General features: G+C 39.6%; 1 protein-coding gene across 2 annotated transcripts in view; it reads right to left on the bottom strand.

The window, feature by feature from the left end:
* Positions 1-13,538, bottom strand: part of PCNT (pericentrin) — a 109,330-nt gene that overhangs the window by 12,688 nt on the left and 83,104 nt on the right. The window contains exons 37-39 of one of the 2 annotated variants that reach the window (XM_066369957.1): positions 12,809-13,017; positions 11,892-11,994; positions 10,351-10,524 (exon numbers count right to left, since the gene is read on the bottom strand). In XM_066369957.1, coding sequence (XP_066226054.1) covers positions 10,351-10,524; positions 11,892-11,994; positions 12,809-13,017 — 486 coding nt within the window. Of the gene's footprint in view, positions 1-10,350; positions 10,525-11,891; positions 11,995-12,808; positions 13,018-13,538 lie in introns of those variants that run through there. The other variant, XM_066369958.1, reaches the window with a different exon arrangement.

Raw genomic sequence — 13,538 nt, forward strand, 5'->3', positions numbered from 1 at the left:
AGAGGCATGATATTTTTCAGTGCCTTTCGCTAAAGGGGCGGGCAACTTCTGATTGACAGAGCCTCCATATTCATGGATATACCTAACAAGAGGGACTTGGCAGATATTAAGATCTATACAGCAAGCAGCGAATAGTGCATCTTCTTCCCAGCCAAAACAGGCTACAAAGTGTGGAAAGCCTGGGTTGAGTGGTCCAACTGAATGGTAGGCGCTGAACAGTCACCTTGACAACAATTGACTCCCAGCCCCACCTGATTACGCTGGAGGCTCTGACTGCCAGAGCCTTACCCAGAGCCTTGCGCTGAGTGAGGATAGAGTGGGGATTTCCCAGCTCTTTGAGCCTCTTACTTCCCAGACAGAAGCAGTGGCAGCCTCATAGCTGGATCACCAGGCTGCTAATTCAGGAAGGGGAGACTAGGAGAGAGCCTCCAGGAAAGCAAACTCTCTCATTGTTGGACTCTGCAAACGCCAACAAGCCTTGACTACCAGTGAGACTAAAGCCAATTATATGACATTGCCATAGAATCCCATCAACTGCAAATCCCTACCTAAGCGTGACACAGGGGCAGAACCTGGGGTACAGAGTCACCGACCAGGAAGAGGGAGAGAAAAGAAAAAGGAAGAAGTTAACCTCTCAAAATCAAGAAAAATCCACAGACGTTATAACTTGTTCCACTAATTCTTTGTTGTTGTTGTTTCTTTCTTCTATCTTATTGCCTTTATTATTATTTCTATTTCCTCCACCTCGGTCCTTTTATTATCTGCCCATCTTATGCTACCCTTTTCTTGAACTACACTACCCATGAGTGTTACATTTTATTTCTGTTCTTCATCCTTACTCTCTTTTAGGGTTACACTCCAAAACCCTTAACTCTCACTCTCTCCCCTTTTGTTTTTTTGTTTTGTTTTTTTGTTTTTTTTTCCTTTCCTTTTTTTCTTCCTTCGTTTCTCTCTTTTTCTTATTTTTTCCTTTCTATTTGTTTCTTCTTTTCTCCTTTTACTTTTCCTCCTATTCAATCCTCAATCACGAACAAATTATTTAATTTGGGAATCAAGTTTTTTTGTGTTTTTTTTGTTCTTTCTTTTTTTTTCTTTCTGTTTTTGTTCTTGGTTTTCCTTTATTTGTTTGTTTTTGTGGCATTTTGGGTCCTTTTTACATTGCTTTTTAACTCACTAGCATTCCTCCCAACCCAAAGTCTCCATTGTATTTAGTCTTCGCTCCACTTAATACAACAGATTTTTACTTATTATTTTTATTTTTTTTCTTCTTTAAATATTATTTTTTCTCTCCTTTTTTCTGTTTCCCTCTTATCCCTCTCATTATATCTCTTAGTCGACCATCACTTACAAGCAAATCATTTTATGCTTGTCTAAGATTTTCTCTCTTTTTTTTTTTTTTTTTTTTGCATTTAGTAGGTTTCTTCTCCCTTTTTTGCCCCTTGAACTCTTCACCCCAAATCAGGCCCTCCGTTATAGGCAGTTTTTGTTCCATTTAGCATAATATAATTCACAGGTCATCACGATATTTCCCTAAGGAGGTGAGAGGAGGGGAAGAGAAAAAAGAAAAAAGGGGGAAATAATAAATTATTACTTTTTTTGTGTCTGGAGTGTTTTCCTTTTTATTCTTTATTAATTCTAATTAACACTATCAACAAGACCACCTTCAAATGCCAATAAGAAAAAGGAAATCGAATATTATGGATACAAAAGATAAAGAGGTAACACAAATAGATGTGGAAAAATCTATGGAGAAAAGATTTAACATATTGGAAGCCTTGGAGCCAAATGACAGAGAATTTAAAATAGAAATCTTAAAAATACTCAGAGATATACAAGAAAACACAGAAAGGCAATTTAGGGAAATCAGAAAACAACTCAATGATCACAAAGAATATATTACCAAGGAAATTGAAACTATAAAAACAAATCAAACAGAAATGAAAAACTCAATTCGCGAGCTGAAAAACGAGGTAACAAGCTTAGCTAACAGAACAGCCCAGATAGAAGATAGGATTAGTGAAATAGAAGACAAGCAACTTGAGGCACAACAGAGAGAAGAAGAAAGAGACTCAAAAATAATAAAAAACGAGACAGCCCTACAGGAATTGTGTGACTCCATCAGAAAGAATAACATAAGAATAATAGGTATATCAGAGGGAGAAGAGAAAGAAAATGGAATGGAGAATATACTCAAACAAATAATAGATGAGAACTTCCCAAGCCTGTGGAAAGAACTAAAGCCTCAAATTCAAGAAGCAAACAGAACACCGAGTTTTCTTAACCCCAACAAACCCACTCCAAGGCACATCATAATGAAGATGACACAAACCAATGACAAAGAAAAAATTGTCAAGGCAGCCAGGGAAAAGAAGAATACAACCTATAAAGGAAGGCCTATTAGATTATCATCAGATTTCTCAGCAGAAACTCTACAAGCTAGAAGAGAGTGGACCCCATTATTTAAAGCTCTGAAAGAGAGGAACTTTCAGCCAAGAATACTATACCCATCAAAGCTATCCTTCAAGTACTAAGGAGATATAAAAACATTCACAAATACAGAAAAGATGAGAGAATTTATCCTCAGAAAGCGCCCACTCCAGGAAATACTAAAGGGGGTTTTCCATCCAGATTCAAAGAACAAAAGAAAACAAAACCACAAGTAACAGCTCCACCAAGAAAACAATAAAACCAAACTTAAACTGTGACAACAAAAGAAAAAAAAGGGGAGAAAAGATGAAGATTAACAGTAGCAAAGGACGATGAAGTGCAGAAATACTCATAAGAAAGGGTACTACAATGAATATGGTAGGTACCCTTTTCATTACTTAATGGTAACCACCCCTGAAAAAACCACCACAAAAACACTTGACTTAAAAAAGGTAGCAACAGAGGAAAGAAGTATGGAATACAAACAAACAAAAACAAACTACAGAAAAACAAAAGAGAAGAATCAAACAAGATACAAAACTAACAGAAAGTAATTTATAAAATGGCAATAGGGAACCCACAAGTGTCAATAATTACACTAAATGTAAATGGATTAAACTTACCAATAAAAAGACACAGAGTAGCAGAATGGATTAAAAAAGAAAATCCAACTATATGCTGCCTACAGGAAACTCATCTAAGCAACAAGGATAAAAACAAATTCAAAGTGAAAGGCTGGAAAACAATACTCCAAGCAAACAACACCCCCCCAAAAAAAAGCAGGTGTAGCAATACTCATATCTGATAATGCTGACTACAAGACAGAAAAAGTACTCAGAGACAAAAATGGTCATTTCATAATGATTAAGGGGACACTGAATCAAGAAGGCATAACAATCCTTAATATATATGCACCAAACCAAGGAGCACCAAAATATATAAGACAGCTACTTATTGACCTTAAAACAAAAACTGACAAAAATACAATCATACTTGGAGACCTCAATACACCGCTGACAGCTCTAGATCGGTCATCCAAACAGAGAATCAATAAAGATATAGTGGCCTTAAATGAAATACTAGAACACCTGGATATGATAGACATCTACAGGACACTTCATCCCAAAGCGACAGAGTATACATTTTTCTCTAGTGTACATGGAACATTCTCAAGAATTGACCATATGTTGGGCCACAAAGACAATATCAGCAAATTTAGAAAAACTGAAATTGTACCAAGCATTTCTCTGATCATAAAACCTTGAAATTAGAATTCAACTGTAAAAAAGAGAGGGAAAAACCCACAAAATTGTGGAAACTAAACAACATACTTCTAAAAAATGAATGGGTCAAAGAAGAAATAAGCGCAGAGATCAAAAGATATATACAGACAAATGAAAATGAAAATACGACATATCAGAATCTCTGGGATGCAGCAAAAGCAGTAATAAGAGGAAAGTTCATATCACTTCAGGCCTATATGAACAAACAAGAGAGAGCCAAAGTAAACCACTTAACTTCACACCTTAAGGAACTTGAAAAAGAAGAACAAAGACAACCCAAAACCAGCCGAAGAAAGGAGATAATAAAAATCAGAGCAGAAATAAACGAAATAGAGAACAGAAAAACTATAGAAAAAATCAATAAAACAAGGAGCTGGTTCTTTGAAAAGATCAACAAAATCGACAAACCCTTGGCAAGACTCACCAAGGAAAAAAGACACAGGACTCAAATAAATAAAATCCAAAATGAAAGAGGAGAGATCACCACAGACATCATAGATATACAAAGAATTATTGTAGAATACTATGAAAAACTATATGCCACCAAATACAACAATCTAGAAGAAATGGATAAATTCCTAGAACAATACAACCTTCCTAAACTGAGTCATGAAGAAGCAGAAAGCCTAAACAGACCAATCAGCAGGGAGGAAATAGAAAAAACTATTAAAAACCTCCCCAAAAATAAAAGTCCAGGCCCAGACGGTTATACTAGTGAATTCTATTAAACATTCAAAGAAGACTTGGTTCCTATTCTACTCAAAGTCTTCCAAAAAATTGAAGAAGAAGCAATACTTCCAAACACATTTTGTGAGGCCAACATAACCCTCATACCAAAACCTGGCAAGGATGGCACAAGGAAAGAAAACTACAGACCAATATCTCTAATGAATACAGATGCTAAAATACTAAACAAAATACTGGCAAATCGAATACAACAACATATTAAAAAAATAATACATCATGATCAAGTGGGATTCATCCCAGAATCTCAAGAATGGTTCAACATACGTAAAACGGTTAACGTAATACACCATATCAACAAAACAAAGAACAAAAACCACATGATCTTATCAATAGACGCAGAAAAGGCTTTCGATAAAATACAACACAATTTTATGTTTAAGACTCTCAACAAAATGGTTATAGAAGGAGAATATCTCAACATGATAAAGGCCATATATGATAAACCATCAGCCAACATAATATTAAATGGCGTAAAACTGAGGACTTTCCACCTTAAATCAGGAACACGACAGGGTTGTCCACTCTCTCCACTATTATTTAACGTGGTGCTAGAAGTTCTGGCCAGAGCAATCAGACAAGACAAAGAAATAAAAGGCATTCATATTGGAAAAGAAGAAGTAAAGGTATCACTTTTTGCTGATGATATGATCCTATACATCGAAAACCCAAAGGACTCCACAAAAAGATTACTAGAAACAATAAACCAATACAGTAAGGTCGCAGGATACAAAATTAACATACAAAAGTCCATAGCCTTTCTATATGCCAACAATGAAATATTAGAAAACGAACTCAAAAAAATAATCCCCTTCACGATTACAACAAAAAAAATAAAATACCTAGAAATAAACATAACAAAGAATGTAAAGGACCTATATAAAGAAAACTACAAGGCATTGCTAAGAGAAATAGAAAAAGACACAATGAGATGGAAAAATATTCCTTGTTCTTGGATAGGAAGAATAAATATAATTAAAATGGCCATATTACCCAAAATAATATATAAATTTAATGCAATTCCCATCAAAATTCCTATGACATTTTTTAAAGAAATGGAACAAAAAATCATAAGATTTATATGGAACTATAAAAAACCCTGAATAGCCAAAGCAATCCTAAGGAAAAAGAATGAAGCTGGGAGCATTACAATACCTGACTTTAAACTATATTATAGGGCCACAATAATCAAAATTGCATGGTATTGGCAGAAAAATAGACACTCAGACCAATGGAACAGAATAGAAAGCCCAGAAATAAAACCACATATATATGGTCAAATAATCTTTGATAAAGGGGCCAACAACACAAAATGGAGAAAAGAAAGCCTCTTCAACAAATGGTGTTGGGAAAACTGGAAAGCCACATGCAATAGAATGAAACTCGACTACAGCCTGTCCCCGTGTACTAAAATTAATTCAAAATGGATCAAAGACCTAAATATAAGATCTGAAACAATAAAGTACATAGAAGAAGACATAGGTACTAAACTCATGGACCTGGGTTTTAAAGAACATTTTATGAACTTGACTCCAATGGCAAGAGAAGTGAAGGCAAAGATAAATGAATGGGACTACATCAGAATAAAAAGTTTTTGCTCAGCAAGAGAAACTGATATCAAAATAAATAGAGAGCCAACTAAATGGGAACTGATATTTTCAAACAAAAGCTCAGATAAGGGCCTAATATCCAAAATTTACAAAGAACTCATAAAACTCAACAACAAACAAACAAACAATCCAATAAAAAAATGGGAAGAGGACATGAACAGACACTTCTCCCAGGAAGAAATACAAATGGCCAACAGATATATGAAAAGATGCTCAGCTTCATTAGTTATTAGAGAAATGCAAATCAAAACCACAATGAGATACCACCTCACACCTGTTAGATTAGCTATTATCAACAAGACGGGTAATAGCAAATGTTGGAAAGGCTGTGGAGAAAAAGGAACCCTCATACACGGTTGGTGGGAATGTAAAGTAGTACAACCATTATGGAGGAAAGTATGGTGGTTCCTCAAAAAACTGCAAATAGAACTACCTTATGACCCAGCAATCCCTCTACTGGGTATATACCCCAAAACCTCAGAATCATTGATATGTAAAGACACATGTAGCCCCATGTTCATTGCAGCACTGTTCACAGTGGCCAAGACATGGAAACAACCAAAAAGCCCTTCAATAGAAGACTGGATAAAGAAGATGTGGCACATATACACTATGGAATACTACTCAGCCATAAGAAATGATGACATCAGATCATTTACAACAAAATGGTGGGATCTTGATAACATTATACGGAGTGAAATAAGTAAATCAGAAAAAAACAAGAACTACATGATTCCATACATTGGTGGAACATAAAAACAAGACTAAGAGACATGGACAAGAGAGTGGTGGTTACCAGGGGTGGGGGGAGGGAGGGTGCAGGAGGGAGGAAGGGAGAGTGTTAGGGGGAGGGGGAGAGGCACAGAGAAAACTAGATAGAGGGTGACGGAGGACAATCTGACTCTGGGTGAGGGGTATGCAACATAATTTAATGACAATCTTTGAATATATGTACCCTGAATTATTAATGTCATCCCATTAACATTAATAAAAATTTATAAAAAAAAAAATCTAAATACATGGAGAAACAGGCCAAAATCAGGGATGAGAAGGGTCGTGTACTTACAAGCTTATGTAACAATTATACTATCTAATTTGAGAACACTTTTATCACCTTCCCCCAAAAAACCCTGTTCCATTAGCACTCTCCAACCCCCTCCCCAAGCCCAACAACCACTAATCTATTTTCTATTGCAATAGTTTTGCTTCCCCTGAACATTTTACAGAAATGGAATCATACAATATGTGGTCTTTTGTGCCCGGCTTCTTACACCTCTAACAACATTTCAAAGGCTTCCCCACACTGTACAATGTGTATCAGTCCTTTGTTGAAGGAAAGCCAAAGCACCAAGTGACTTTCTGTTCCCATCCCAAGAAAGTGAAGGTCAAGACCAAGCATACATGACTGAAGACAGTCGCGCCCACAAAAGGCTCAAGGTCACAATGCTTGGCCCTGCTGGAGCTGTCTGCAGATCAGGAATCAGACAGCAGATGGTGTGGTGTTATGTCTCAGAAAGGGCAAGAGCAATCTAATCAGTTTTGCAAAACTAATAAAATTATACACTGTATTATTTGTTAGTTTCTCATGCATGATGTCATGTTTCTGCTTAATAAATTGGATAACTGATCTCTAAGGCACCTCAATCCTGGAGAGATTGGGGTCCTCCACTTGCAGTATTGTTGCTGCCTCATTCCTTTACTGCTCCTCTTCATGAAACCATGGATACAACAACAGTCCTTTACTCCTTTTTACTGCTGAATAATATTCCATTTATGGGTAGACCATATATTATTTATCCGTTCATCCATTAGTGGACATTTGGCTTATTTCTACTTTTGAGCTATGATGGCTAATGATGATGGGAAAAATCTGTGTACAAGTTTTTTTTTTTAATTTATTTTTTATTTATTCATTTTAGAGAGGAGAGGGAGAGAGAAAGAAGAGACAGAGAGAGAGAAGGGGGGAGGAGCTGGAAGCATCAACTCCCATATGTGCCTTGACCAGGCAAGCCCAGGGTTTCGAACCGGCAACCTCAGCATTTCCAGGTCGATGCTTTATCCACTGCGCCACCACAGGTCAGGTTGTGTACAAGTTTTTTTGTGGACATATATTTTCACTTTTCCCAGGTAATTTCCTAGAAGTAGAATTGCTGGATAAGACAGCAACTCTATTCTGAGGAACAGACACACAGATTCCCAAAGTGGCTATGCCTCTTTATCTTCCTAGTTTTCTTCCTATTGATCTATAGATTTAAAACAATCCCAATCAAAATAGCCAACAAGATTCTAAAGTTTATATTGAAAGACAGAGAAACTAGAGTAGCCAAATAATTTGAAAAAGAAGAAAAAATTAGAGCATTCACACTACCTGATATGAAGACATGATAGCTAAAGATAGCTGGTAAAGGACAGAAATATAGACCAGCAGAAGAGAAGGGAGAGTCCAGACACATATACACAAACACTGTTTACTGGTTTTTGTCACAGGCACAAAGACAATTCAAGAAGAAAGAGCAATCTTTTCAACAAGTGTGGCAATGTGGCAGAATAACGGGATATCAACACGCATAAAAATAACCATCCACCTATCTGTCAGGCCATAAACAAAAATGAACTCAAAGCGAATTATTAAATTCAAAATAGAAAGTAAAACTATAAAACTCTTAGTATGATCCATAAAAGAACAAATTGATAAACAGGACTTCATTTAAATTAAAAAAAAAATCTTTTCAGGCCCTGGACAGTTGGCTCTATGGTAGAGTGTCGGCCTGGCATGTGAAATGTGGAAGTACCAGGTTCAATTCCCGGCCAGGCCACATAGGAGAAGTGCCCATCTGCTTCTCCACCCTTCCCCCTTCTTTTCTGTCTCTCTCTTCCCCTCCTGCCAAGGCTCCATGGAGCAAAGTTGGCCTGGGTGCTGAGAACGGCTCCCTCTCCCGGCTTCCACCTCAGGCTCTAGAATGGCTCCAGTTGCAACAGAGCAATGGCCCAGATGAGCAGAGCATCGCCCCCTGGTGGGCATTGCAGGTGGATCCCGGTCGGGTGCATGTGTGAGTCTGTCTTTCTGCCTCTCTGCTTCCCACTTCAATAAAAACACCTAAACAACAAGAAGAAACTTTTTAAGTTAAAAAAGTTTTGTTTTGCAAAGAATATTATACAGAGAAGGAAACAACACAGATGGGGAAAAAATTAGCGAGTAACTGCAATGCTCATATTGTGTAGCCATCTGTACAACACTGCTGTATCGTTAATACAAAAGTTAAACATAAACTCATTATAAGATGCAGCAATACCAGCCTTAGGCATTTATACAGAGAAATGAAACTTCTGTCCACACATAGCCCTGTTTATGGGAACATTATTCATAACAGAAACTGGAAACAACCCACATATCACCTAGGAGGTGTCCATGCCCTGAAAGCAGCGTGCAACAAGGAGGAACAAGCTATTGAGACGACACCCATCATATGTGCCATGAAGTAAGTGAAGAGCCTTCAAAGGTTACATGCTCTAGTTCCAGCTTACACAACAGCCAGAGAAATAAAACCACAGGGCTGGGGGCAGTCAAAACCTGGGTCTATACACACGTGAAAGCTCAAGCGACATCACACCAACAAGGGGCAGATTCCCCCATATGTAAATTAAAAAACAATTTGCAAAGACTTTTTATTGTAAAAACAGTAAAGCGACCTGTGGTGGCGCAGTGCATAAAGCGTCAACCTGGAACTCTGAGGTCGCCAGTTCAAAACCTGGGCTTGCCTGGTCAAGGCACATATGGGAGTTGATGCTTCCTGCTCCTCCCTCCCCCTTCTCTCTCTCTCTCTTTCTCATTCTCTCTCTCTAAAAATTAATAAAAAAAAAAAAACAGAAAAAAAAACAGTAAAGCAAATCACAAACAAAAAAACAGCCTAAAATATAAAAGGAAAAAAAATTATGCATTCAAAAAAAGTCTATCTACACAAATCAGAAAAATCATACATTATTTTAATTAGGTAAAAATAAAGTTCTAATTTCATCACATTATTTACTATAATTTTAGTCAAAATTTCCTTTCATGAACATGTGGAAACACCATCTTGTGGCAAAGGCCATGTGTGTGTGACAATGTGTGTGCCTGTGTCTCTGTACACAAAGCAGATGATTCACTAACATAAGAGACTCTGGCCGTCAGAAAGGAGCCCAGAGCAGCTAACTGGGAAGAAATGACATAGTGCCCTGCCAGCCAGTCAGGAGAGAAGCACAGCTCACTTCACCCCGCCCAGCCGCCAGGAGCACGGAGAACTTACACCAACTGTGCAGCCCTTCAGCAGGTGGTGCCGGAGAGTCTTCTCCAGCCGGGAAGTGGCCCTGCACAGCTCCGCCTTCTCCTGGGTCATAGAGCTGAGGGCTTTGGTAAGAGAGGCATTTTCTCTCAGCAGCACATCCATCAGCTGGACCTGTACCTCTGCTGTCATTTTTTTCTTGAGAAGAAGAAAGCAAAAATAAATGTACAGGGTTTTTTGTGAAAAGGTATGCACACTGTTATAATTTCTATTGTTGGTTATTTTCAGATATTATAATTTTTAACGCTTTTGGGGTTCCGTGAGAAGTTTGTGTGGCTGGAAGAGTTGTCCACCTACAAGACAGAAAACAAAGTTTCCAAATCACATTCCTTTCCAATCCTCTATGAAACAGACTTGGCACAAACCAGGCTGGAAGAACAAAGCAGGCTCATCACAGATACAATGCTCTTGGCTGCTGGTTACACCAATAGCACCCAGGGTAACCACGGGACAGTATGTGTCCATCCCCGAGGTCGATGAGTAAGTCCCTTAAAACAGACTCATTATTCCCATAACCAGAGAAACCTTTCAGCCTGTGGAGGGCGAGGAGCAGTGAGGAAGGCATGGGATGGGGTCCAATAGCAGAGAGAGCAAGGATGCACCGCAACCACTGCTGACTATGCTCAATGAGTAGGACAGAGGGAGGATGGGTCAGAAGATGAGTAGGTCAGAAGATGAGTAGATCAGAGAGTGAGCAGGTCAGAACGTTAGCGGGTCAACAGTGCTCACAACATGCATGCTGCTTTCAGATTAACATCATGATTTCATAATTATCAGAGAATATGTATCAGAAATTCCTATCAGTGACTTCAAATGCCTTCAAATGCAGCTGATGAAGAGTGCAGTGTTCCCCCAGTGGCCCCCAGGATCCAAATTGTCCAGGCTCTCAACACAAGTACTCAAGGAGCAGGCTGGGCTGGAGCACGACAAAAAACCCATGCTCACTAGAGGACAACCAGGCCAGGAGGCACCAGAAAAAACGTGAGTGCCTGACCCCTCCCAAAAGCATAAAGGAGACACTTGCCTATTCACCCAGACTGCAAACTTCAAACCAGAGGAGGAGGCAATAAAGGAAGAACAGCCAGTCACAATAAAAAAGAAACCAGAGCCCTGGCCAGTTAGCTCAGTGGTAAGAGTGTCAGCTCACTGTGTGGAAGTCCCGGATTCGATTTCCAGTCAGGGCACACAGGAGAAGCACCCATCTGCTTCTCCACCCTTCCCCCTCTCCTCTTCTATCTCTCTCTTCCCCTCCCGCAGTCAAGGCTCCATGGCTTCCACCTCAGGCACTAAAATGGCTCTGGCTGCAATGGAGAACGGCCCCAGATCTCAGTCAGGCGCATGAGAAATTCTGTCTCTCTGCCTCCCCACTTCTCACTTAAAAAATTCAAAAAAAACCAAACCGAAAAACCTCTCTCTATATAATAATAATAATAATAATAAAATAAACCAGGCCCCGGATGCCAGAGGAGCCACTTGTCTCTCACCTGGAGGAGATGGGTTCTCACCTGGGAGAAGCTAGATGTGCTCAGCTTTGACTTGAGTTCCTCTAACATCTGCAGTAAAGAGGTCACTGCTTTCTCATTTGATGATGTCCAATCATTAATTGTCCTTCAAAAAGAAACATTTAAAAGGTTCATACAGATCCCAACTGAACATTAGCCAGAGCCACATAGAACACTGCACTGAAGATGAGCATATGAGGAACAGAGGTCAGAAAGGACCTCGTGCTGACTACTGTCAACATGCTTGTCAAGTACTTCCTCAAGCTGTGTTCTGTCCACAAAGGTGGCCACCAGGAGCCCCTCTAGTGGTGGTGGCAGCCGTGAGAACAGCCCTGCCCTGGGGTGGCCAGTCTGCAGCTCAGAAACCTCCGGCCACTAACCAGAGGCTCCTTCACTGCATCCACATCCTGGTGCGGCCTTCTGCTGGGATTGTGTTGGTTATTAGCATAGTATCAGACACAAATTTTTGCTGCTCTAAAAATTAAACCCAACTATAGACAGCTTAGTTTTCGTGCACATAAAAAACGGCAAATGTCAACATTAATTGTTCTGTTCAAACAAAACTCCTCAGTCTTGACTCCTCAACCATGAGGCACACTCTGGCCATGTGAGTAGCAGCCCCAGAGCCATGGGTGAGGCAGACAGCTTGGCAGCTCGATGGGGGCTGGTCTCAGGCCCAGACCCTCTGGATGGTGAACAATTACAAAGGTATGTGGGGAGAACCAATCTAAAAAAAACTTGGATTTTTCTGTCATATTAGAATGCAGGGGTGTGGCCCCTAACTCATCCAAATATGTGGGACAAGAAACAGAGTAAGCCCCATTAAAACATGGGCTTCAAATCGTAGACATGCCCATGGTTTCAGAACTGTTCCTCATGTGAGACCGTCACATAGAACTCACTGGTTCTCCATGACTGACCTGTCTACAGTCTGGTTGATGAAGCTGGTCAGCAGCCCTGCCACACAGAGCAGCTGCTGTCGAACTGTCTCCAGGCCCTGCTGCTGCTCCTGGAGATGCTCTGACGTTTGGGACAGGTGCGTCACCTCCCTGGCCTCCAGCTCCCTTGTCTTCCGCTGAAGCTGCTTAATTTTGTGCTCATGGCGCTGGCGCTGCAGTTCTAACTCTCTCTGTTGTCAATGCAGAGCAGAAAAATCCATCACACACATACCAGAAGCCTAGCCCTGCACCACGGGGCTCTGTCAGTGTTGGATCTAGGGGGTGGGCTGCCCTGCACACCATTCCCAACAGGACCCCATGCTTTCTCAACATGACACAGGGTCAGGAGAGCCCCTGCCTCAGAGACAGAACAATCCTACCAGAGAGTCTCAGGGCAGATGTATTGTGGTTATTTCTGAGAATAGCTAGGCTTTCATAGTCCCAACTATTTCATGGTGGACTAATCACTAAAAGATCAGGCCAGTCATTTCCATTGTGCATTTTAAAAAACTTATTAATTTCACAAAATGCAAAAGTAGATATTGTGAAGGTATTTTTTATAAGCTTTTTAAAAAATATTTTTAAAGAAGTCAAAATAAATGTTAATCCATTAGGAAACCCAGAATTTCCTCAGAAATGAAGGCTTTTGGTTGACATTAAATGTATCTGAAATCAAGGCCCACCCAAAATAAGAGGGAACATTTCCCAGCCC

The sequence above is a fragment of the Saccopteryx leptura genome, chromosome 2, assembly GCF_036850995.1.
Source record: "Saccopteryx leptura isolate mSacLep1 chromosome 2, mSacLep1_pri_phased_curated, whole genome shotgun sequence".
Taxonomy (NCBI): Eukaryota; Metazoa; Chordata; class Mammalia; order Chiroptera; family Emballonuridae; genus Saccopteryx; species Saccopteryx leptura.